The sequence below is a fragment of the Acartia tonsa genome, chromosome 5, assembly GCF_053477335.1.
Source record: "Acartia tonsa isolate MP-2025a chromosome 5, ASM5347733v1, whole genome shotgun sequence".
Lineage (NCBI taxonomy): Eukaryota > Metazoa > Arthropoda > Copepoda > Calanoida > Acartiidae > Acartia > Acartia tonsa.
The window spans coordinates 11722454-11749359 of record NC_137264.1 but is presented as its reverse complement, the minus strand read 5'-3'; the positions used below and the strand labels follow the sequence as shown (position 1 = coordinate 11749359).

The window sequence follows — 26906 nt, the reverse complement described above, 5'->3', positions numbered from 1 at the left end:
AAAACACTTAAAAAACTTATTTAAAGCAGTGACATGCACAGTAATTCACAAGGGGAGTGTGAAAAATGGGAAGGCAGGCCTTCCCAATTTTGATTGCAATGGTGGTGTTGACTTCCCCAAATGCACGCCACTGATTTGAATCAGATTGATTTATCATTAATTGTCCTAACACTGACAAAAAAATAGTAAATATTCTAAAGTATTTATAAATTTTGCAGAATTTAAAAATGCAAATGTTCTGAAAACGCCCTCTTTGGAAAATGGAGGAAAACAATCTTGCAAAGTTTAGGTTGGTGCAAATTTTCAATACCCCTTGTGGATTTAAGGTTGCCATGTATAGGGATAAGACACAAAAAAACACAAGAATGACAATATCCATAACAGCAAAGCTCTTAAATCAGATGGTAGTACAAACGAACATTAAAACCCAGATGTAACCTAACCTAAATAACAATTAAAAAACAAAAGATCAAACAAAATTTTCAATTTCAAAATAATGTAGGATGGTTTCTGTGCACGACTTAACACATGGAAGGAAACTGACAACGAAGCTTTGACTATAACAAAGATATAGAAGTCTTAGTATAATTTCATTCGGATTTGTCTTGATCATTTTAGACTCAATATAAATTGTTTTAGTTGCATAATTATCCTATTATAAAAGAAATAGAAGGTCCGTATGAAAATTATAATCTATCTCTCCGCTGGACTAATATGGTTCGATTAAAGACTAGTTCTTCTTGAAATTTTTATCAAATAGTTGAAATAAGAAGAGTTTCCTTTTTCCAGTAGATGAAGGTATTTACCATTAGTGAAATAATAGTTTCAAAGATGCAAGTTTCAGAAAACTTGGGTACCAGTGTAATTTACAGTCCAATGTCCTATCTCTCCCTGTAGAAATAAAAGAGTTTCCTTTTACCCGTAGATGAAGGTCTTTAACATTTGTGAAATATTAGTTTCAAAGGAGCAAAGCTTCTCAAAACGTTAGTTCCAGTGTAATTATAGTCCAATTTCCTATCCCTCTCTGTTGAAAAAAGAAGAGTTTTTTTTTACCAGTAGAGGAAGGTATTTACCATTAGTGAAATATTAGTTTCAAAGGAGCAAAGCCTCTCAAAACTTGGGTACCAGTGTAATTATAGTCCAATTTCCTATCTCTCTCTGTTGAAAAAAGAAGAGTTTCCTTTTACCAGGAGAGGAAGGTATTTACCATTAGTGAAATATTAGTTTCAAAGGAGCAATGCTTCTCAAAACTTTGGTACCAGTGTAATTATAGTCTAATTTCCAACCCCTCTCTGTTGAAAAAAGAAGAGTTTCCTTTTACCAGTAGAGGAAGGTATTTACCATTAGTGAAATAATAGTTTCAAAGGAGCAAAGCTTCTCAAAACTTTTGCCACCAATGTTTAATTTCATCTTTCTCTACTGGAAAAAAAGAAGAGTTTCCTCTTACCAGTAGAGGCAGGTATTTACCATTAGTGAAATATTAGTTTCAAAGGAGCAAAGCTTTTCAAAATTTAGTATTAATAATATTTTCTTTTTTAAAAGTAGTAGGTTTTTATTTTGGTTTTTAAAATCAAGTTTACAATTTCAAGAAAGCCTCATATAACTCCTGAGATGGTTCTAAACTATTTTTATTTAGTATTTATTTTATTTTTATTTGTCTCATTTTCTTTATTGAGCGATATTTTCAATATCAACAGTGTATTCAAGTTTATTGTTCTTTTCTTAGTAGAAACATAATTATGAGAAGAAATAAGTTGCAGTGATTTTATAATGAAATTTTTTTTAGATTATCATTTTCTTGTTATTGTTCAAACTATATTTCTGAACTTTATATGAGGTCCCAACGCATTTAATATTGCAGACAACCAACTTTTTCATTGCATGATCTTTGTCAGAAAGTCATTAGTGTGCAAGGTACAGAGATGCACCTGTTTGGACCAAGGAATTTCCCTTCGCACATCTGACATAGCAGCAGTAGGTAACGTCTTTAGTAATGACCCAATTTGGGTCGAGATTCGAACCAATCACCTTCCTAACGACGAGCGGATGATGTCATCCTTGTTAAAAAGCTTCAACCTATCTCTCTCTGTGGTTAGGAAAAACTTTAATGACTTTTTGGTAAAAATAGTCTTGCCTTTTGCAAACCTTTTAAATATTGCGGATAAAAAGTGATCAACATTTGAGAAGGTGGGTTTAACTATACACTCGGATACTTTGATTTATGTGTTTAATAAATTTTACATTACAAGTAACAGGATGTATGTCTGTCTAATCTTTACATGGAAGCTTCTGATAGGTTTATGGAAGGTTTGTAACTGTATTGGTGAGAGGGTACGTCTCCCTTGAGAAATTGAGGTTGAGGGTCGACTTGTACTCCCTTCCACCCCTTACCGTACTATCGATACGTGGAAAAAATATCCAAATCCCCTAACACTTTCTAAAGCCATACAAAGATTTACTATTGAACCGTATAGAGAAGGGGGATAGTCAAATTATCTTCGATTGCTCCATTTCTGTATTTTAATATATAACTAGATGAAGTATCACACCCTTCAGGTTAAAAAAAAACACTTCAATTGCAAATTTAACAAAAATTAATTAATGAGAAAAAAAAGGAAAAATTTCATAAAAGTTAAATGTATTCTTTATCCTATATTGTAGTAGAATATTTATTTTGAATAACCTAAAGTTGTTATGTGATAAACTATACAGGCACATTTGTAAAACTCGTACCTATATAGTATATATAATTAGTTTTCTGGTATGTATCTAAAGCAGGGAGAAGGGGACATTGGACTGTCAATTCACTGGTACCCAAAGTTTTATAACAACGTTATTATATTCGTTAGCGCATAAACTTAGGGGTTACTTTTATTGAATTTTGATTGGTTGGTTTCAATCTACTCGTATCTAAACTTTACAACCAAAATATACAGAAAGGGTAATTTTGTCCAACATTATTGGGTATGTACGTCAATTAATCGAACATTTTCTTATCCTTTAAGATCCCTGATCAAAGGTTATGTAAGAATGAGAATAACACTCAAATTAAGAATTAATGAATGTGCAAACGCTATTTGGGTTTAGTCATATGCTTGTTTTAAGTCTAAAAAAGCAATTTCATAGTATAATGATTTTTAATATCTTAGTAACATAGGTGATATTGATTATTTATTATTTTCAATCTACTTCAAATAAAGGGGAGGGGGGAGCCGACACAGCTTCATTTTCTATTCAGTGTCTCCTTCCTTCCTAGTAAAACCTTTTTAATTATTATTTCGCGCTTTTTTTATGCCTCCACAAGATCTCTAACTCGTGTAGTTTTTAAGAAGAGTAAATTAAAATTACCTCAGGACGGCAGCGCAGCATACCATGGTGGAAATATAAATGCACATTTCAAAGTGTCCCTACCTTACAACTACAATTTGTGCTTACATATTTCTAAATTAATTGTGAATGCTAATCCTTATGATAAAGTAACAGGATGTCTATCTGTTTGTCAGGTGTTTCTATGTTTGTACTTAAGGATCTCGCTAACTGCTGAACCGATCGGGTTAACAGAGCTCGATCTTTAAATCGTTTATAGGTGATTTAAACCGGGGCGATTCATTTGGCGCACCATCAAATTATTAATATCAATCTTTAAATCGAATTTGCATGGGCGATTTGAATCGGGCAGTGGCGCGGTCCCGGCGCGGCAAGGCCACTCACCGAGTGGCATTGCCGGTTTAAATCGGGGTGATTTATTTAATAAATAAATATTTTTTTTTAATTACTTTAATATTTTATTGCAAAACTATTGTGAAAACATTTTTATAGTTATTTTTAAAATAAATTATATATTAATGTTTTATATAAAATACCATGCTGACACGGAATTTTACATAAAATGCCTTACTGACACGGCTTATGTAATAAAGTTGTACTGGCGCGGATCGATATTTTATTGAGTGTCGCAAGCGATTTAACAACACCGCGCCGAAAATCTTTTAAATATCAATGTTTTATAGGCGCGCTGTGGCTAACCACCAGCGCACCTACAAATCACCTGTAAATCGCCCCGATTCAGCGCACTATAAAAACGATTTAAAGATCCAGCTCAGGATAGCTTCTCATAGATACCAGGAAGGATTATAACTAATTTTTGGGGGAGGGTACCACCACCCTCCCAAGAGTTATCACAAATTTGTTTTTTAATATTCTAGTGACTTGATCGAAACATAGAATATTAAAAATTCTGCCCTTTTGGGTCAAGTCCTCATATAAAATTCAAAATTAAGCTTACTACTTAAAAGAAGCGAGTGATTAGACATTGGTCTGTAATTAACACTGGTACCCAAAATTGAAACAAGTTCTTAGTCTTTGTCTAAAAAATTTTATAAAGGGAGAGGTAGGTTGTGCTAAAATTCTGTTAAGGTGTGAGTTTTCAGGCTTAAAAACAGTAGTAGAACGATAATATTCACTAAATATGTGTATTCATTATTAAAAAGAACTATAAACAATTTTTTTTTTAATTTAGCATAAATTTTATCGTTCTACTACTGTTTTCAGCCTTAAAACTAACAATTTACGGAATTTTAGCACAACCTACCTCTCCCTTTGTTTCAATCTTATCTACCAATAATTTTAATCTTCAGAAGGAATAATTTAATGCATAATTATTAGAGATGAATTTATCCTCCATAGTCTTATCCCTAAAAATTCTTGCTTAAAATAAAATTTATTTTGATTCATGACAAATCCTTATAATAAATTAACAGGATGTCTTTTTGTCTGTGTGTTTTGTGTGTATGTTTATACCAAAGGATCTCGGTAACCGCTGAAACAATCGGGTTCTTCTTTGCAAGGTAGCTTCCCATAGGTCCTGGGAAGGTTTTTAACTATTTTGGGGGAGGGTACCACCACCTTGTCAAGAGAAATCGCCCCAAGAAAATTCAGCCTTCCCCCCCCCAAATTTTTTTTCTTTTTTAATCTAAATTAAAAAATTGGGTTTTCAAATTCAACTCCAGCCTCCTCAAGTGCCCATAGAGGCCTCTAGGGTCATAGCCGCTAGTAAAATATAATTCAGATAAAACTCTAATCTGATAAATAAAATAGTAATAAAAGACATGATATATTTGTTAGACATTTTATTGGTTGTTATGTTTGAACACTCCACATTTCAGTGGATCCATCACAATGCATTTAGATGCACACTTAATAAACTTATTGTTTATAGATACAAAAAATTAGTGCTTTCAAAAGGGAATATTAGCTTACGCAATTCCGTAAAATTGTTAGCAAGCTTCCAGTCAAATGCGCTTATTAAGTCTAACTGTTATTAATGTTGACCAAACGCATAATATAATTAAACGCATATTTAAAAACAGTTGCATTTGACTTGAGTCTTACTCACAACTTTATGAAATATTGCAAAAGCTACTATCCCCTTTGTCCAGAATACCGTTCAAGGTTCTTTTACATTTGATATTTTGATAAATAGTATATTAACGTTGATTCGGTGCTTTCCCTCTAAGTACCTATCATGTACTGAACCCCCCCAGCTACTTTTAAAATAATTGAAAATAAGGGGGGGCCGGGGGGGGTTAGTATTTTTCCTGGGCATAACCCAGCGGCGCTACAACCCCGCAGGGCTACCCAGTACCAAATATAACCTAACCTAACCTAAGTATAATAATCCTCCACCCCTCCCTCCCTCTTATTTTCAATTTATTTATAATCAGGTATGAAGGGGACATAGCAGTGTAAATTTCTCTGGTACTCAATTAATAATTAATCCTCTAAACCTGATAGCTTAATTTTTCACACATACACCTTCTTCTTCATGCAACATTGCCCCTCATACACACTTGCATATGCAGGGTGCCTGACTAATAATCAAGGAGGGAGGGGACAATGCACTGCAAATTACTCTGGTACCCAAATAATTAATATTCCTCTAAATCTAATAGCTTAATTTTTCACACATACACCTTCTTCTTCATGCAACATCGCCCCTCATACACACTTGCATATGCAGGGTGCCTGCCTAATCACGGAGAGAGGGGACATTACACTGTAAATAATACTGGTACCCAATTAATTAATATTCCTCTAAATCTAATAGCTTAATTTTTCACACATACACCTTCTTCTTCATGCAACATCGCCCCTCATACACACTTGCATATGCAGGGTGCCTGACTAATAATCAAGGAGGGAGGGGACATTGCAACGTAACTCACTATGGTTCATCTTCTTCGTTGGCTTAAATTATTGGGTACTTTTATTGAATTGTAGTGGTGTACATCAATTTATCGTCAATTGTCTTATCCCTTTAGATCCCTGACTAAATGGTTTTTAATTTTTAACAAAGATTAGGATGTCTGTCTGTCTGTGTATGTGTGTGTAGCTTAAGGTCAAGTTAGTGGAGGGTCTATTGACTCTAAGGGCGTGGTAACGCTTCGGGTACAAGTCCTCTCCGCGTCACCTTTGAACATACTATGCATTTTAAATTGCAATTTAACGAGCTCAATCGCCTGGGGTATCAACACCCATCAGACAACCAATCCTTTAATTGTACGACCTTTGTTTAAGTAGTTCTAACTGTGCATGTTAATGAGTTGCGCCTATTTTGGGCCTAGGCATTTCCTTTGCTCTAACTATTCATGTCGCGCATCTGACATAGCAGCAGTAGGAACCATTTTTAACGTCTTTAGTTATGTTGCGCTGTCGGACCGAGATTCGAACCTATCACCTTTTCGAGTGGATGCGCTAAGTGCTGAGCCTCGGTTGCGGGTTATTAGTTGAGGGTCTAATCAAGAGACTCTAGAGGCGTAGCAGCTTTTTTACAGAAGGACACCCTGTATATTTAATATGTATGTATTTAATCTTACATACACATTAGTAATCTAGGGTAGGGTAAATTAGATTATAAAAAAGTTTCAACACATTATCTTATTGGTTGCCTTAAGAACTTTTGTTACTATTAATAACTATTGATAGGTTGGTTCAAACTAGTAGTGGCCGCACTTTTTTTGTTTATTTAGGATTCACATTTATTTATTGTCCATTGTCTTATTCCTTAAGATCCATAATTTTTCTAGGGGGGGGGGGGAGGGGTTAATGCAACCAACTCGTAATAAATGTATAAATAAATCAACGAAAAATTTGCATGATTAATCCTTGGTAGGTCTATTTTCCCTATATCGAACAAAAAGTTAAAAAAGTAACGGCTCAGCAGATTTTTGGCTATTTTTAGGGCAAATCTATCATAAATTACGTATAATTCAACTATTTGAAACATAGTTTTGCTTTAAATCATGTAAAAAAATTTTTTTTTTAGATTTCTAGTACCAGCAACTACCGGCTGGAACCGTTTGAAAATGTTTTGTAGCGGAAAAGAGTATTATGAGGAGATAGGTTTCGTGATGGATTTGCCTCGAAAAAAGCCATAAAATAGCTAAACGGCTAAGCCGCCAGCCGTTACTTTCCCAACTTTTTGTTCGATTTAGGGAAAATAGACCTACCAAGGATTACTCATGCAAAATTTCAGATCGAAATTCGAATTCTAAGTGCCATTTATACATTGATTACAAGATGGTTGCATTAACCCCCCCCCTTCCCCCCCCCCCCCCCCCCAGCAACTACCGGCTAGAACCGTTTGAAAACGTTTTGGAGCGGAAAAGAGTATTATGAGGAGATAGGTTTCGTGATGGATTTGCCTTGAAAAATGCCATAAAATAGCTAAACGGCTGAGCCGTTACTTTCCCAACTTTTTGTTCGATTTAGGGAAAATAGACCTACCAAGGATTACTCATGCAAAATTTCAGATCAAAATTCCAATTCGAATTCTAAGTGCCATTTATACATTGATTACAAGATGGTTGCATTACCCCCCCCCCCCCCCCCTTAGGATTAAAGATCTCCTTGAGGAATGAAAAATCCGTGAAATTTTTAAAAAGATTTACACTGCACTGGATAAAAATGAATATATAAAATACTTTTAATGAACAATCTATAATTATATAGATACATGTTTTTGTCACATAATCATAATTAAAGATTTTTCTTTGAAACTAAAATAAGTTCTACATCATTGATTATTAAAATTATTTAATTATAGACAATTTATGTCCTGTATAAAGCTATGGCGCCCCCCCCCCCCCATTTTTGAAGTAGATTGAAAATAAGGTGGAGATTGGGGGGGGGGGGGTTGTTTTTTTGGTGTTAATTATAACCTGAAGCTAGTTTAGGTTAGGTTATATTTGGTACAAGGAAGCCCCGCGGAGGTTATACCTATGAAAAAGAACTACCCATCCTCTATATTTTCAGATTATTTCAAAAATAAGTGGGGGTAGGGGGATCATTGCTCAATAGGCACTGTAAGGGAAAGAACCAAGAAATGTTTCTTAAAGCTGATTTTGTACAAAACTAAAAATAATTTTAACCTCATTGATAATTAAAAATGTAATTATTATATCCTGTTTAAATCTATTTTTAGGAAGTGTTGTCTATTTCCACTTATAGACATGGCTAATTTTTTGGCTGATAACCTAAAAAAATTAACAAATCATCACAGAAATTAAGTTTTATATCTTTAGAAATGACCATCGGCTACGCCCCTAGAATCCTTTAGGGGCACTCGTGGGAAGAGTGGGGGCGGGGTGTCAACCCTGAATTTTCCGTTTCAGTTTTGAAAGAAAAAGTAAATTTTTAAAAATAGGTTTGTATTTCTCTATTGGCGATTTTCTAAACCGTCTTAGATCATTAAGAAAATTCACTTTAATGGTAAGCGTGATTCTTCACTAGATATACAGATAGACATCCTGTTACTTTTATATAAGAATTATTAAAGATTTTTGCCCTTTACCTGCTATTCTTTGGTGGAAAGTGCGTAATGAAATCAACAGTTTTTATAAAATATTTTTCAAAGTTGTAAACCTTAGAAATGTTGTAAGTATAAAAACAAGGATGACAACATTCTTATATTCTTAAAAGACAACAAAATATTATTATGTACGAGATTCAATGAATACAAAAAAACTTCAACATCTATGAACGCATGTAGAGAGTTATATTTGATACAGAATGCGTGGATATTGTGAATGATTCTTGCATTCCATAATAAAATTTGTTTCTCTCATCATAACGATATCCCCCATTTCCCCCATTATTACTTTACCCCATCCCCTCCCAACCACATATTGACCAATATATGAAGACTATATAAGCAACCTAAATTGACTACACTAATTCCCCTGTCACAATATCCACGTATTCTATACTTATTAAAGTTATTGACATATTAGAGTAGCTGCGCTACATAAAAATATCTAAACAAATATACATTCTCATTTTGGCAAGCGGAAATTGTACCTTGTATAAAATGCACTCCTTATGTTCAATATTGTCCACATGATGCCGCGGAAATTCCTAATATATTTGTGGACAAATCGATGTGGTCAATTTCAAAGCACGATTTTGTACATTTAATGTTCTGTATGTATGGGGGTTTCAAGAATTTTTCAAATCCGTTTTTTAAAGCTGACCGCTATGGTTCTCTATAATTAACCTCTCTCTTACAGTACCAGTGTTCATACCTTTTTATGGGAGGTTGTCTCCAACCTTCCAAGAGAAATCGCCGTCTCCTACTAAAATTGGTGAACTTTTTCTTAATGAATAAATGTAAGAGTTGAAAGTCACCATCCACCTCCCCATTCATTAAGTGCCCCTAGAGGATAAAGAGTCGTAGCCGCTAGTTAACTAAATTGTCCAAATAATTACAGTGTTAAACTCAAATATTAATGTAAAGTTTAAGATCGGTTCTTCTTTTCAGGAAAGATTCAAAGTATTTTTTTTTGTGTCATTGTTTATTTTTTGCAGTTTTTATAAATCACCCTTTCTCTTTCTGTTATAAACTACCAAAAAGGATATCAAAGAAAAGATGGTTGAGGCCGGTTAGTTAGGACAATTCATAAAAAGGATATTTCATTATTAAAAGGGGACACAAAAGCAATCTTGCTTTAGTCAAGTAGCCCAAAGGATGGTTGAGGCCGGTTAGTAAGGACAATTCTTAAAAAGGATTTTTCTTGATTTAAAGAAGACGCAAAAGCAATCTTGCTCTCTTTCATGCATAGTCCCCTTTAGTCAAGTAGCCCAAAGTGATATTTCCAAGAGAAGGTGGTTTAAAACAGATTGTTGATCAAGTAGCCTAAAATTGTAAATCTACAAGAGGTTGTTGGTTAGAATATAAGTATTAGTAAAATTACAATGGTAGATGTTGATTTAGGTTTAAATAATTATCCAAAAATAATTTTCAGGACATAAATATTACAAATTAAGTCCTTTTTTAAACAGAGTAGCATAGTAATTATAAACAATAATTGTAAAAAATCCATGCAATCATATCTTGTATCAAAAAGATTCTCATTTTTTATTTCCATAATGGTTAACAATCACTAGATAGGAAGCAATGTTTTTGTGGAACACCCTGTATACCTGGAAAGCCAGAAGTATATGTACTCGTGAAAATGGATGGACAAAAGAGACAGCAAGGACATGTGGTGTTCATATGTTGGATCAGAAAATGGATGGACAAAAAAGACAGCAAGGACATGCAGTGTTGATACGTTGGCTCAGAAAATGGATGGACAAAAAAGACAGCAAGGACATACAGTGTTCATACATTGGCTCAGAAAATGGATGGACAAAAGAGACAGCAAGGAAATGCAGTGTTCATACCTTGGCTCAGAAAATGGATGGACAAAAAAGACAGCAAGGACATGCAGTGTTCATACGTTGGCTCAGAAAATGGATGGACAAAAAAAGACAGCAAGGACATGTGGTGTTCATATGTTGGCTCAGAAAATGGATGGTCTAAAGAGACAGCAAGGACATGTGGTGTTCATACGTTGTCTCAAAAAATGGATGGTCTAAAGAGACAGCAAGGACATACAGTGTTCATACGTTGGCTGGATGGACAAATAAGACAGCAAGAACATACAGTGTTCATACGTTGGCTCAGAAAATAATTGGACAAAAAAGACAGCAAGGACATACAGTGTTCATACATTGGCTCAGAAAATGGATGGACAAAAAAGACAGCAAGGACATACAGTGTTGATGCGTTGGCTCAGAAAATGGATGGACAAAAAAGACAGCAAGGACATACAGTGTTGATGCGTTGGCTCAGAAAATGGATGGACAAAAAAGACTGCAAGGACATACAGTGTTCATACAATTGGCTCAGAAAATGGATGGACAAAAAAGACAGCAAAGACATTCAGTGTTCATACGTTGGCTCAGAAAATGGATGGACAAAACAAAAGAGACATCATTTATCTTTATTCACTAAAAGGTATAAAACACCCAGGACATTCGTCCATCCCTAACATTTATCTTTACTGTAAGGTATAAACACCCAGGACATTCGTCCATCCCTAACATTTATATTTTTTTACTGTAAGGTATAAACACTCAGGACATTCGTCCATCCCTAACATTTATCAAGTTGTGCCCAGAACACACAAATTTGGGCTAGTTTCTACACTTATTTGATAAGACCCTGGGAGGGAGGGTACTTTGGACTGTATAAATTACACTGGTACCCAAAGTTTTTTAATCCCGTTGTCAAACACTCTTGGTAAAATTTTATTTGACGGTTGCAAACAAGTAATGTCCAAAAAATTAAGGGGTAATTTTGTTAATGATGTAAATAAATTTATCCTCCATAGTCTTATCCCTTAAGACTTAAAAAGACACCAACTATAAGAAGCTTCACTATAAAGGAAAATCATATCAGTTCAGCGATTGAGAGATCTTTTGCAACACACAGACATCCATTTACTTTTAAATAAGGATAACAAATTGTTAATGATAATTATTGTAAAATACTTCATATGAAATTATATGAAACCCATAAGCATTTAGTGCCAAGGTTTATTATGTGCCAAAGCACTAGGGGTTCAATCAAGATGTAAATGATATTGTCACTGTTTCATTGTCGAACAGGACACTATGAAAATGTTCCCATAAACCAACATAATATAAAATTAAAAATAAAACGAATTTAATATATATCTATTTCCTTAAAAGAAAATCTTATTAAAATGAATCTAACTATTACAAAGTTTAGTGGATTCGAAAGTTATACCTTACTAATGTGCAATTCCACTTATTATTTCAAAGGTTTTTTTTTAAATCTAGCTATTTTGTTATAATAAATATATTAATATTTCATAGAAAGTGCAGATGATCATTCTCTTATTCAGACCAATAGAAACAATCCCACCACATTATTAGAAGCTTACACATTTTGCTATAATGGATATAGAATACTTGGATTTATTGAGAGTAAAATATTGGATGCTAATATGGACCTCATCTACTGGTCATCACCTTCGTCTGGTATGAAGAAAGGGGATAGGGTAAAGGGTGTGAAAAGGGGTTACTGGTATTTTAGCTAGCTGGAAGTATTACTTTGTAAGAATAAATAAAAATCTGATTCAACATCCAAGTTATTATTTATCGATTTTTGGAATATAATAAGAAAGAGCAGAGGTGAATTCTTAAAAAACTTTTGCCTCACTAAAATTTTAGTAAGGCAAAATTATACCCTCTAAATTTTTAGCGAGCTTCACTGAGTTTAGCGAGGCAAAAGTTTTTTAAGAATTCAGATATTTTTATGGATTTTTTCATCCTTTTTATTAATATTAATTATAATGTGTAAAGTTTTAACATCAGCTATTTTCTATAGAAATGCATTTCAACACATTAATTAACAATTTGACCTAATTAATCAGATAGGGAGTGTTAGGACATTGGACTAAATATTGTACTAGTCCAAAAAGTTTTATAAAAACTCTGGGTACTTTTGAAAAAAATTACCTATTTTTTTACCAAAAATTGTAATTTGTTTTTCATAATTGGTGGTGTGCAACAATTTATTATTCCTGTCTTTCTATGTGACAATCTAGATTCGAACCCTTGGGCATGCCACTATTTAAGCTAATGCGGGTAAAAGGCAGGAAGGGAAGGGAAATTAGACTGTTACTAACACCAATTCTTTTAATTTATCAATTTGATCCATCCATAATTTATTTTTTTTTAAGATCGTTGCATGACGAAGCCTACCTGTATATCAACCAAGGCATAACACAGGAAGATCCCATGATTGGCAGGAATGATGTTGCCCTTATTATGTGAGTAATCTTTTGGTTCTTTCACACAAAGTGCCTATCAAGCACTGAAACCCCTCCCCTGATTTTTGATAAAATTTTACATCCCTAACCACTGAGGGTAACCAATATAAACTAACCTGCTCTAAAATAATAATTAAATAAACGACTTTGATCTCTCCCCCCCCCCTTTTACATTAGAGGTTCAGTGGATAACTAGACACTTTTAGCGATACTGCCATTTTTCCATTTTAATTTGTGTACAAATTTCTGCCTTTATGCAGGAAATGGAACAAGAATACTTTAAACAAGGATGACAACATCCATGAGTAGCAAAGCATAAAAAAATCATGGACGTAGGTACACCAGGACAAAGTGAGTTATAGAGCAGATGTTCAATTGTCATGAAAAAGAAAGAAAAATATGGAATAGATCATAAAAAATCACGCAACCTTTATAAAAATAGTTATTTATGTCTTTTGAAGCATGACAAACAGACCGACAGACTAAGTAAATCATATATTGGATGGTCATTGATTCAAAGAATATTAACCAAAAAGTTGAGCTGTCTATCTAAAATGGCAGCCGAGAAAATCACATTTTCTCATAGGGGTATGGACGGCCTAACGGACGGACAGACAAAATGAATTACATAGAAACTCTGCTACTAATGAGAGAAACAAGATATTTTTATACAATTTTGTTTTTTTTTCTTCTTTTTTTTCCTTATATTTATTCATCTTGAATTTTGCTCATATAATTTCAAATAAATTAACTACAATTGGAATTAATCGCCCTTTCCTTTACTATGAATATTTATCCATGTCCTAGTGAGAATTCTAAAGAACCTTTCTTAACTAATTAAGTTTTAGGGATTAATTTAGCTGAAGGTTTAACAGCAGTTTCAATTAAGGAAAACATTTGATGAATTAAAAGTGCATAATCCTGAATTCACTTTATGTACTTTTCTTTTGAATGTAGGGTAGGTACTCTACAATAAGGGTCTGTCCTATATTATGGCTTAAAAATATGCAATAATTTTATTGAGTTTTAATTGGTTGTTCATTTATTGTCCAAACGCTTCAACCACTGATTGTAAACTACAGAAAGGGTAATTTTGTTTAACATCATTGATGGTGTATATCAATCCATGAGATCTCTGAATTTTAATAGATAACATTTTATTGTTTTTTTTTCTGCTGAAAATGCACATAAAAAATATTAAGTAGGTATTATGTTTAAACCCTTAGTGAAGGCCTAACCCTGCAGGGCTCTTCTGTACCCATTAGTTTTGTTATTATACTACTGTACATTATTTACTGTACATAAATTGAAAAATGATTGTTTAATTAGAACAAGTAGATTACTAAAAAGCGCAGCAATTGCTATCTAGCAATCGTAAAACAGAAAAGGTTGTTCTTTAAAAGTTGAATCTTAATTATAATTGTTTTTGCTAATAAATCCCTAAATATTTTTTGATTTTAGATATATAAAAAGGGGGAAATTTTTTCACGTATTTTCCGTTGTGTGTAAACTTTTTTTTGTCAAATACCATTATAAAGTCAAACTGTTCATAATTATGACCAAAGGATCAGTATACGAGCAGTTTGACCTAACAGAGCCTTTTACTAAAAGGTTAGGATCTACTGCAGTTCTCGGTAAAATATTGCTGGTAACTAATATTGCCAAAAATCTATGAATTATAAAGGCTGCTAGCTGCCAAACGGCTGAACGTACAGATCATGCCCGCACACTGTTTTAAGCGGCATAAGAAGGCCTAAAAATAATCTGGAATAGCCATAAATCAATAATGCATAATTATCTCGCAGTGCAGAGAAATGCGCAAAAGGGCCTATTTACGCGTTCTGTACGTTCAGCCGTTTGGCAGCTAGCATCCTTTAAAATTCATAGATTTTTGGCAATGTTCGTTACCAGCAATATTTTACCGTCAACTGCAGTAGATCCAAAGGTTACAATCAACTTTCTGGAAAATACAAAAAATGTTATACGTTTTAAAGGTTACAAAGTAGCTGCGCTACAAAAAATAAATTGGTTGGTTGCCAAAATGTTGTCTGATGCAGTTAACCTGAAATTTATAGTTTGCCATAAATATGCTTTTCATATATTCATTTTAAAGATAGGCTGCTATCCATCAATATATTATTTACATCTAGAGAGAGTGGGGACAATGGGCTGTTTATTACATTAGTCCCCAAAGTTTTATAGTAATGCTTTCTTATTCGTTGGCTTACAAACTTTGGGGACTTCATTGAATTTTGATTATAAAGTTGATTTTTGAAACATTTTAACCACTGATTTTAATCTACAGAAGGGGTAATTTTTGTATCATCATTTGGGTTGTACATCAATTTATCGGACATTGCCTTATCTCTTTAGATTCTTGATTCTTAGATTCTTATATAGCGCATTCTATTATTATTATGTTTGTCTAATATATGTGCACGTGCAGGTGCTTTAACTGTAACAGCATAGAGAGCGCAGCAACCCTTTTTTTGACATAAATTAAAAATAAGATAGAAGTATTTTTTATGACTTATCTAATCCTGCTGGGCTACCTAATACAAAATGTAACCTAACCTGACATTAAATAATAAACAAAAATATTAACAAGGCACTTTTATCAAATTGTATTATAAAAGTGAGATGTAATATATATATTATAGCCAGATTTTTTCAAGGGATCTTAAGGAATAACAAAATGAATAAGACGATAAATTGAGGTACATTCCCAATGATTTTAATAAAAATTACCAATTTAATATTAATTTTACTTCTTTTCAATTTAAAGTTTGATTATTTCTTGTAACAACCAATAAAGATTTATCAAAACAAACAATTGGGTAAACGGCGTTTTTAAGAACAATTGTAATTTATAAAACATTGTAATGAATTCAGACTTTCCTGCTGTCCTAAAATACATTAAACCCATATTTTATTTTATATAAAGATAAACTTTCCTTTTTCAACTAAACTTTTAAATATTCTATGAAAGAAGAATATTGTTGAAATCTTGGTTTTCCATGAAAAAAGTTAAGGGATGGAGGGGACATTAGGCTATTTATTACACTAGTCCCCAAAGTTTAATGATAATGTTTTCTTATTTGTTGGCTTCACAACTTTGGGGGGCCTTAGTAAATTTTGATTGGATGGTTGATTAAGTTGAGTGTCCAAACTTTTTAACCACTAATTGTAATCTACAGAAGAGGAAATTTTGTGTATAATCATTGGGGACGTTAATCAATTAATCGGCCATAGGCTTATCCCTTTAGATCCCTGAAAAAAGTTGCTCAGCTTTTGTTATTCGTTTTCCTTATAGACAGACAGACATACATACATATATTGTACCTATATAATACATATGTATATTATTTGTAAACCTTTAAAATCACAGGATAAGGGGAAATGTAAATTGAATTGATAATGGTGTATTTTAACAAGAAATGATCAAAAAAAATCAAATGAGATTATTCCAGAAAATGTATTGAATTAAAAGTTCTCCATTTTAGTAACAGATTTGCAAAGACTTAACAATAGGTCATATTATGTGATTTATTGATAATACCTGCCAGAGACTACATTTATATTGGGGCAGCTTTTCTAAAGTTAAGCTCTATCCGTTCTTCTGTTCATTCCATTTATCGCTTTAGAATTTCTGGGTTTAATTATAAAAATAAGTAATTTTTTTTAATATGTTTAAGTCTTATTAAGTAAAACTGTTCTGATTTATGACCAAATACTCAGTATCCTTTGGGTCATAAATAAGAACAGTTTGAATTAACTAGATCATTTGAAGTAAAGGTTACACTTAACTTTACGGAAATTATATTAGAAAAATGACCCCCTTAGTCAAGTAGATGTTACACCTTTTTTACTTAAGGTTTTATCTTTTTTTTTCATAATAAATTTCTAGCATTATAGCTTACTTTAATATTTAAATTTTTCTTTTCACACAACATTTATTTAGAAATTGTGAGCTTTTTTAGACCATAATTTCAGGGAGGGAAGGAACATTGGACTTCCAACTACCAGGGAGCTAATGGGATAAGACAATAGCCGGTAAATTGATGTACATCTCTAATGATGACACACAAAATTACATCTTCTGTAGATGAAAATTAGTGGTTAAACCTTTAACTTAATAAACCAACCAATCAAAATTTAGTAAAATTCCCCAAAATTGTTAAGCCAACGAATAAGAAAACGTTATAATAAAACTAGTGTAATAAACAGCTCATTTTCCCCTCTCTCTCTGTCAAATTACACTAGTATACTAAAAGCTTTGAATTTTTATATTTAGAGGTTTTGGGGATGTACATCAATTTATCTTACATTGTTTCGTCCCTTAAGATCCTGTACAGTTATATTACAGGGTTTAAAAAAGACTGGAATTTTTATCATTGAAAGAATCTATGAATATGTATTCTACAATTAGAAAACCAATCTAGCTTTACTAAATAAAAGAGCTTGAAACCATGAAAACCATGAAGGGTTCTCTTAGATCTTTTGCTTCAGACAAGCATGGCAATTTCAAACTTTGTCCTGTTAACTTTTCCAAATATGTACAATTTCCTTATTGAAAGGTTAGTTAAGATTTGAATATATGTGGTATTTTAAGTGATGTAGGGGTAGGAAAATGGATGATCTATTAGATCTTTTCTCCAATTCTGAATTTCTGATTAAATTAGTTGGTGAATGTTTGAGGCAAGAAATAGGTTAAAGATTAATTCAATGATCATTGTTCTTTCCCTACCTAGTTATTCCAAGAAATGAGGGAACATTGGACTTTAAATTACACTTGTACCCAAAGTTTTATAGCCCCATTATCTAAATCCTTGGCTTCAAAACTTTAGGTACTTCTGTTGAATTTTAATTGTTTTGTTCAAACCTGCAATTTTCAAAATTTTCCACCAATTTTGATTGTGGATTAATTTATCACCCACTGTCTTATCCCTTAAGATTCCTGGGTTATTCCATATTCCATATGAAAATATGATGAAATATGCACACTGCGCCTTCAATATTATTCTTACATTAAAATAGCATACAAGACTAGAATGAAGGTTTAATGTTATTCTTGATATTGAGATAAATCTAAAATCAGTCAACATCATTGCATAGATATTAAGATAGAATAATCATATATGAAAATAAAGAGCTAGTTGGCTTTGATTATTTGTTTATTCAGTAAAAACTATTAAAAAGTCTCTGATAAATCTGTTTTAAGAGTTAAAGTCACTACAAAAAAGAAACTTGTACTTTTAAAATCTTCTCTCTTAAAAACTTACTCCATGCAAAGAAAGTGAAGTACAAGGTAGATGAGAAAATAAGCATCCTTAAAGCAGTATACAGCTTATTTACTAGAAAAATTATTTCTGCAATATTGCAATAGCCATGTACTTTGTACTTAATAAATTTGCCAGATTCATAAATAGGATGCTTCCTTTAAAGGCTTACATAACTTGCATAGCATTACACTTTATAAATATTGTTAACTTTAAACTTAAAACTTTAGAATACAGTTATGCATTGATTTTCAGTTTAGGATTTTCAAGGTTTTTGGCAAACAGCTTTAACTTGAATTTTCTTCCTCACTTTATTTCTTTTATAGCTCTTGGATAATCATTTACAGAAAAAATCATCAGCATTAATGATCTCTCATTGGTGTATTTTTTAAAACCTTGTTATATTAAATAGAAATCAACTAGTTGTATCAACTATTTCAGTATTTTTCCATATGTATGGACTCAAACTATAAAATTAGTCACCTACCTGACATTCACTTATTTAAACTTATGTTACACATCTTACCACCTGTTGCAATGACAGATTTCCTGACTCCAAACTCTTTTACCAATTGTTTGACAGATTACTAATCCCTTTCCTGAGCTAAGCATGTGTAGAAGAGGTGTGTAATAACTGGATTCTATTGTATTGACATTGGTTTAGAATCCCTTGGTTTGCATGTTAGCCTTATTCCAAATCCCCCTTACCAATTCACATCCAAATATTAATAAAGAGGGTATTTTTTTCTAGTAATACTGTAAAGTTGGGTTGTGGTCAAATGCTCTTATTAGGTCAAAGTGTTCTTTATTATAACCAAATGTATATGTATAAAATGGTCAATAATTAAGAACAGTTTGACTTAATAAGAGCACTTGTCTACAACCCAACACTCAACTTTACGGAATAACGTGAAAAAAATGTAAAAACTGCAAATATACAGAATTGAAAATAATGAATCTTAAAAAGTAAATATTGTTCATCTCAGGAGGTCTGCTTAGATATTTAGACATAAATTAGAACAATCTAGAATTTTGGGCCAGCAATCTTTTTGCTTTCATGTTCCTAACATATTCCTTATAATGATCCTGTTAGTAGTGTATGATGGGATGAATTTGGACCACTTGACAGATCTGGAAGATACTGACATTGGTTCTGTTGCCAATGAACTTCCAACAATTGGAGAATTTCTGTCAGTTTAATGTGTGCTTGTGGTTGTTTGAGGAGGAGAGGGGGGGGGGTGGGTGATGGGCAGAATTGGCTCAACATTATTCACAATCATGGACAGGGAGGTGACAAGATAAAAGTCAATCAGAAATTTCCTGATAAATTCCCTGATATCATATTTACAAAAGATTGGATGACATTTTAATATTCTACACAATAATAGGCTGGGTGATAATTATTAGGGAATGATTTTATTTTTATAACACATTGGTTTTAGGATGTTGTTGATTTCTAAGAAATAATTCAATACTACATTATCAAGAACAATAAAATCAAACAATATTTTGTTTACAGGAGAATTTTTATCATAAAATATTATATTTTGAATATAAAAAACTTAATATTTTTTAAGAAATCTATCCATATCAGTTTTAGGACTTTTTTTACTAATTAATATTAGTTTCACAATGAATGTCTCATATCTCTGACAACAGCAAACCTCAGCTAATCTCTCTCTTGTGTTGGATTTTCAGTCCAGGATTCATTTGAATTTATATTGTGCATAATTCAAATATTATTCTATACTTAATAATTAATTTACATACCACAACTATTGAATGTAACATTGAAAAAAAATAAGTACTTTTTGATTCTTCGCCCTATGAGGTAAATGAAAGTCAACCCTCCTATAAAGACTTTTTCTTAGAGCTATAGATATTTTCAAGAAAGTTATTCTTTGTCAAATTATTCTGTGTAGTTCGCCATATACAGGGTGCGCCACATAAATCCGGACTTTTTTTAAACGGCCATAGCGCCAAAACTACTTGACCAATCAGGACGTTTGACCCCACTATAAAAAGCTTAGGTAATGACCTTTTTGCCCATGAAAATCTTTGGACGATGGAGGACGTGTACGCCGAGCTGGCCGCGCATATGTTCAACAAGGCAGATTCGAATTGCGCAGATGACTTGGGCCTACTAAATCTGACCTCAGCCCATCTGTAGGTGAGATGGACTAATGAAACTTGCTGGAGATACTATCAGATACCTAGTGAAAACACTAGAGAAGACTAGAGCTCTCTATCCCAGCTGACTTGGCTGTAGTACTCCGACAAAGTGGATCGTGGTAGATTTTAAGATGTCAAAAAACGTCAAAAATCTTGAAAATTTCTCGGTTCTTGACTTCAGGGGCCCATATGGAACCTTGTAACTCGTTTTAGACTATGTATTGCGATGATAACCCTATCTTAATCTTCCTGCCATTTTTAAAAAGGTACAAAACGTTGTTCTAGCTTAACTGTGGCCTAAATGAGAGCCGCCGTGTCAAAGGGTAGCTTTAAAGATGGGTTAATTTGGATCCTGCTGTTACTCACTGTTAAGGAGACGCGCCCATACCATAAAGACTTCTCTCATTGCTCCTATCATGGAGAACTTCGCCTGCTTGAACAGGGACATGGTGACCAGGGTCGGCGGGCGGTTAAGGGGGCGGGTAGAGGCGGTGATTGAGGCTGGCAGCGATTTTATTAAATTATCTAATAGTCATATACCTAGGTTGCTTCCCAGTTTTTAAAATTCAATAAAATCTTTAAAATTGACGTTTTTATGTTTATTTTTTTAAAAATAAGAAAAAGTCCGGATTTATGTGGTGCACCCTGTATGTGGTAATCCGAGCTGCAGAGTTCTTGCGGCGGACGTAAATAGAACACCTACTTAAAGAAATGGTGGAAGATTTCTCTTTTTATGGGGAGGCGGGGGGGGGGTTGGGGGTGTCCTATCCCCCAAGAAAATAGCCTTAAACCAACACTGGACTAGTAGGTATATTCCCAGAAGAGTTGAATCCAATTGGTTCAGTGGTTACAGAGATCTTAAAGGATGTACAGACGGACGGACAGACATAAAGCTACTTTGTATTATAGATAAATTATCATAGTAAACCGAATACCCATGACAATCCCAAATGGAAGGCAATAGAAGACAATAAATAGACTGGGCTGGGTCTTTTATGTCTTTTAATCCTAGTGGCCTCCTTCTTCTAAATAGAATACTTGTGCCAATAATGATATAAAGCACTAAATCAAAGGTCATCAACATCAACTTACTTTATGAATTTCATGCTAACTAAATATATAGTCATCTCTGGATATCTTGATTTTGTTCTTTTATAACCTTTAAGTTCAAGTACATAATCAAAAATGCACAAATGAAAACAATTTTAACTTAAATATTATAAATTATAATAGTAAGGAGTAGTTTGATATGATAAGATATATGAAATCTATGATTTAAAAGTAAAAAACTTTATACTATTTCAAAATTATGCTTTCACACCAGGTGCCTTGTTGAGCACTTACCCCCCCCCTGCCCCTCTAATTTTAAAAATTTTGAAAAAAGGAGGGGTAGGGGTTTGTTTTTCGTTTGTTTATTTATTACTTTAGTTCAGGTTAGGTTATAATGGGTACTGGGTAGCACATCAAAGCTTAGGCACCATAGGTATAGTCCTTGGATGGTTAAGATCCCAGCAAGGGATATGCATAGGACAAAATACCTTCTATCTATTTTAAATTTATTTAAAAAATAAGGGGTGGTATTCAGTGTATCAGTGTTTAACAGGCAGTTTGTGTGAGAGCCACAAAATATTATATCATTTTTAAGTACACAAATATATCTTTCTTTTTATCCCAATTTAATGTCTGTAACTAACTAACAAGAGTAATTGAGGTAATCCTGTGTACTTTGATATTTTCTAGACACAAAATTACATATTGGAAAACTAGCTCATAATTTATGTTACCTCATAATAATCTTTTATTTTTTTTACTCATAGTGAAGCAATAATGCTTTCCTTCAAAGTGCCTGTAAAGCACTAAAAGCCCTTCCTAATTTCTAAAATAAAATTAAAATTAAGGGTGTAGTTTCCCTGCAATTTATATATAAACTAACCTAACATGCCATTGCCCAATGCAATAAGCAAACAAAAGCAAAACTACTTGATATTCGATATTATATGATTTTTAAATTCAAAGGGTTTCAATGCTCAAAAATCACTTTGAGGGAATACTCCACTTCACTTGGTTGTCTGACCAACTATCTGTATGTTAAAAAAAGGATATAACTTGCTGCTTATTAACAAACTAGCGGCTACGCCCCTAGAAGACTCTAGAGACACTAAGTTAGGAGGGAAAATAGTTTTATTTTGAGGGCAAAGACACCTTCCCTCCAAAAAGTTTAAAAACCTTCCCTAGACCTATAAGAAGGTTCACTGTAAAAGAAAACCATATCGGTTCAGCAGTTAGCGATTCCTTTGATAGATACAAAAGAAATCTATAAATTTATAAAAATCCAAAGGTATTAAAACAATTGTAACAGACAGAAAACTAATATTTTTTGGCACTAAATCTAATTTCTTGAATTAGTTTAATCCTTTGATTGTTGTATATAATAGAAGATAAGTCCCCTTGCTCCCTTCCTCTGTGGATAATTTGTTGAAATCAGGAATATAGGGTTAGGAAAATTTATTTTTTCAAATTGTTTTTTGTCAGATAAAATTTTCTGAAGAAACCAATAAATAATTTTTTTAATTAGAATAAGTTGTGGAAAAAATAGGAAAGTAGACGTTCTTTTCAGAACTAAATTCTATTATTACTAAGGGATTTTATAATATCTAATCTTTTAAAATTGCTTTGATAAGTGGAAAAGTCTGTGACTAGTTTATGTAGTTATTGACTTCTTATTGGTTAGAAAAAAGTTAGCTTGACATTATAGTTAAAAGAGGGTCATTTTTTTTGCATATTTTCTTTAAAGTTGTGTGTTAGCGTTTAGTCAAATGCGCTTAATAAGTCAAACTGTTTTGACCAAATCTTTATTTATGAAATGTTCATAATTAAGAACAGTTTGACTTAATAAGCGCATTTGACTAAACTCTAACACACAACTTTATGGAAAATACGCGCATAAAATTATTTTCTTTGTCATGAGAAGGGTTGCTGCCTCAGAAATTATCAAAATATAAATATTATGTAATATACCCTTCCCTACATCCCTGGTAAAAGCCGGTAAATTACCCCAGGGAATTGGTGTTGCCAATTCTTGTATCAAGTTTTCACAAACATGGATTATACATAATCATACAAATTACATTTAACCCCCACACTAATGTAGGGATAGTTCATCTACTTGTCCATCCATCTTGAAATTATTTAAAATAAAGGGATCTTTATTGCTAATAATTAAAGATTTTCTTAAGTAAGTGATCATTAATTTGTGTTATCCTCTTATGATTAATATTTTCAATTTTTAAAACCTTTGGGGGGTTTAAAAATTTACAAAATTGAAAAAAATATTTCTAAGAGGATAATACCCATTACTTTCAGTATTCCATAAGAGGATCAATAATTTTTTGGACCCATTAACATTTACTTTTAACTTACGAATTTGTTCATAATACATTAGGATCTCGTTATGGGGGATAAGGCAATGGATGATAAATTAATAACATCCCTAATTATGATAAACTAAACTACCCAATCTGTAGAATAAAATTTTTAACTGAAAAGTTGGACACTAGTTCAATATAACCATTCAAATTCCAAAAAAGTACCCTAAGTTATAGAGACCATGAGTAAGATATTATGGTTATAAAACGTTGGGTACCAGTGTATTTTACAGTCCAATGTCCCCTCCTTCCCTGATAACACATAAGGGGAAAATAAATTCTTCATCTGCTTTTTAAAAATGATAAGTACCAAAACTATTGTAAGAGCATTTTGTGACATAAGTAAAGATATTTTTAAGAGGAAAACTTTAGGAAAGAAAAAGTATTAAATGCAAATCTTCACCAAACCTCTCTGGTAAAAAAATGCTTTAAGGCAGAATATAAATAGAGATGCACCTTGATTACAACAAACAGAGATAGATAGATAGATCTAGGCATCAATAGACAGATATAAATGCACACTATCTTGGCTTCTGGCTTAGCATTGCAACAAATTATAGTTTCTGTTTGATTTTGAATAAATTTGCCCATATGTAAGGAATCCCATTTTCTTTGGTAATATTCATATTTTGCATCCCAGCTCAAAAGTGGAGCAGGAAGTATGGCTTTGAAACCGATTAATATCCGCTGGATTAGAACTGGCTCAAAGCAATACTGAAAAATCATTAATCTATTGTAATATATCCAGTTTTCTGCGAATATTAAGATGTTCTTTCATAATATTAAAACCAGTTTTGTTAGCACATGTCTATGACATATTGAGGCTAACAAAACTGGTTTTAATCTTATAATTGTAAATTTTTATTTCCGCGGAAAGCTGTTTATAATACGTTGCTATAAATAACTATTATCTGTGTATTTGTGTGTGTGACTAAATCTATTTGTCTGTATAGATAGGCAAGTATTATGTAAAAGTGTATTTATATATATGTTTGTCTAATTTAATTTGCATTTTTCTTGTAAGTATGGACAAAGCATATAAAAAATTACTTGTTTTCCTAAGCATCTTAGATATATAATAATAAGAGATTCTAAAATTGAAAATTAGAACTTGTCTGACTAAGAATATGGTAAAGGTTATGGAATGAACTAGAAAAAAAAGATATTACCTTGGTATCTAAAGTTTTAAATATAATTTTAACAATTTTAGTTATTTGCATATTTCATCAAAATCAAATCCAAGATATTTTAATGCCACAAGTTAAATTATAAATGTTTTATTCACAGTTTTTTTTATCATTTGTGCTGTGTCTGCCTATGTAGGTTTACTATAATAGTTATGTTTATTGTTTATTTCACAATTTTTTTCTATCTCCTTGCTATTCAATTAGAAGACAAACAATGTTACAAATTCAAAGACAAATTTTAAATTGTATTAAATTTTGTAACCTATATGTTTTAGAATTTAATTTCATTACTATAAATAAGGTGTTCTACTTTGAAGTCCTTAATTTCCTCTAGATCCTTTAAATTCTAAAAAAAAAAATTTGTATTTTAAAGAGAATGTGTAAAAATATTTTTGCTAGAAGAAAGAATTTGAAACTAACCCCAAGTATTCTTAACTTTAAACCAGAGTCTTATCTTTTAACATAATTTTTTTTATCCCTGTACCCCACATTTCAAGTTATATTGTTGGCAATAGAGTTGCATTAGAAGTAGTAATTATTAAAAGATTTAATTAAACTTTAAGTACCTAACTCTAAAACCTTTCATGATTATTTATTTTATAAGCATCCTTTTTCTTTTATTAATTTTACTTTATGATATATCTATTGATGTAATTTTATTTTAATCTCAGCATTATATTTTTTTTAGTTTTCTGCTTGATTTTGTTCTGTTAAAATCATTCTGACATTTCTATTTGAGGATTTTGTTTATTTATGAATATTTGTTATAGTAAATATTTAATTCTGATTATTCATTAATTGATGTGGCATTTCTATAAAAGTGGATATCTGATGAAATTATCTAACCTTGCTTTTTTTATTCTTCGGTAGAGGAGTTTTGTTGTAATTGATTAAACTGACTTAAAGATTTTGGATCTACTGCAGTTCATGGTAAAATATTGCTGGTAACGAATATTGCCAAAAATCTATGAATTTTAAAGGCTGCTAGCTGCCAAACGGCAAAACGTATCATACCCGCACACCATTTTAAGTGGTATAAGAAGGCCTACAAATAATCTTGAATAGCCAAGATCCAATAATGCACAGGGAAAGATTCACTGAAGAAAAACGCGTAAAATAGGCCCTTTTCGCGCATTTCTCTGCACTACGAGATAATTATGCATTATTGATTTATGGCTTATTTGTAGGCCTTCTTATGCCGCTTAAAAAGTGTGCGGGCATGATCTGTACGTTCAGCCGTTTGGCAGCCTTTAAAATTCATAGATTTTTGGCAATATTCGTTACCATCAATATTTAACCGTGAACTGCAGTAGATCCATGATTTTTATAGAAACTTCTTTTATCATTCATAAGTAAAGACAATTTTAACCTGGATTTGATTCTTATTTAATATATGGGTCAATTGTTAAAAGCTTTTCCAGCTTTGAAAGAAACCTTCTTTTATAATTTTATAGGATTTGGAAAAATATCAATGCAAAGGAACTTTTTGTCCTCGCATTGGTTGTTTTTTCTTCCTATTTATGAGTATATATAGTTTAATTGATATAGGCTCCGATTAATCTGCAATTCATGAGTCAATTGTCCAGTGGAGAGAAGCTTTTGAAGGAAACTAGGGATTATCCTCGACTTATAACTTTCATCTTCCTAACTTTCTTCTCTCAA

General features: G+C 32.3%; 1 protein-coding gene across 1 annotated transcript in view; it reads left to right on the top strand.

Moving 5' to 3' along the window:
• The first annotated feature begins 216 nt into the window (after positions 1–216).
• Positions 217–26906, top strand: part of LOC145318747 (protein spartin-like) — a 148991-nt gene continuing 122301 nt past the window's right edge. Inside the window, exons 1-2 of the mRNA XM_080160239.1 lie at positions 217–289; positions 13092–13181. Coding sequence (XP_080016365.1) covers positions 261–289; positions 13092–13181 — 119 coding nt within the window. The 5' untranslated portion in view covers positions 217–260. The remainder of the gene's footprint in view (positions 290–13091; positions 13182–26906) is intronic.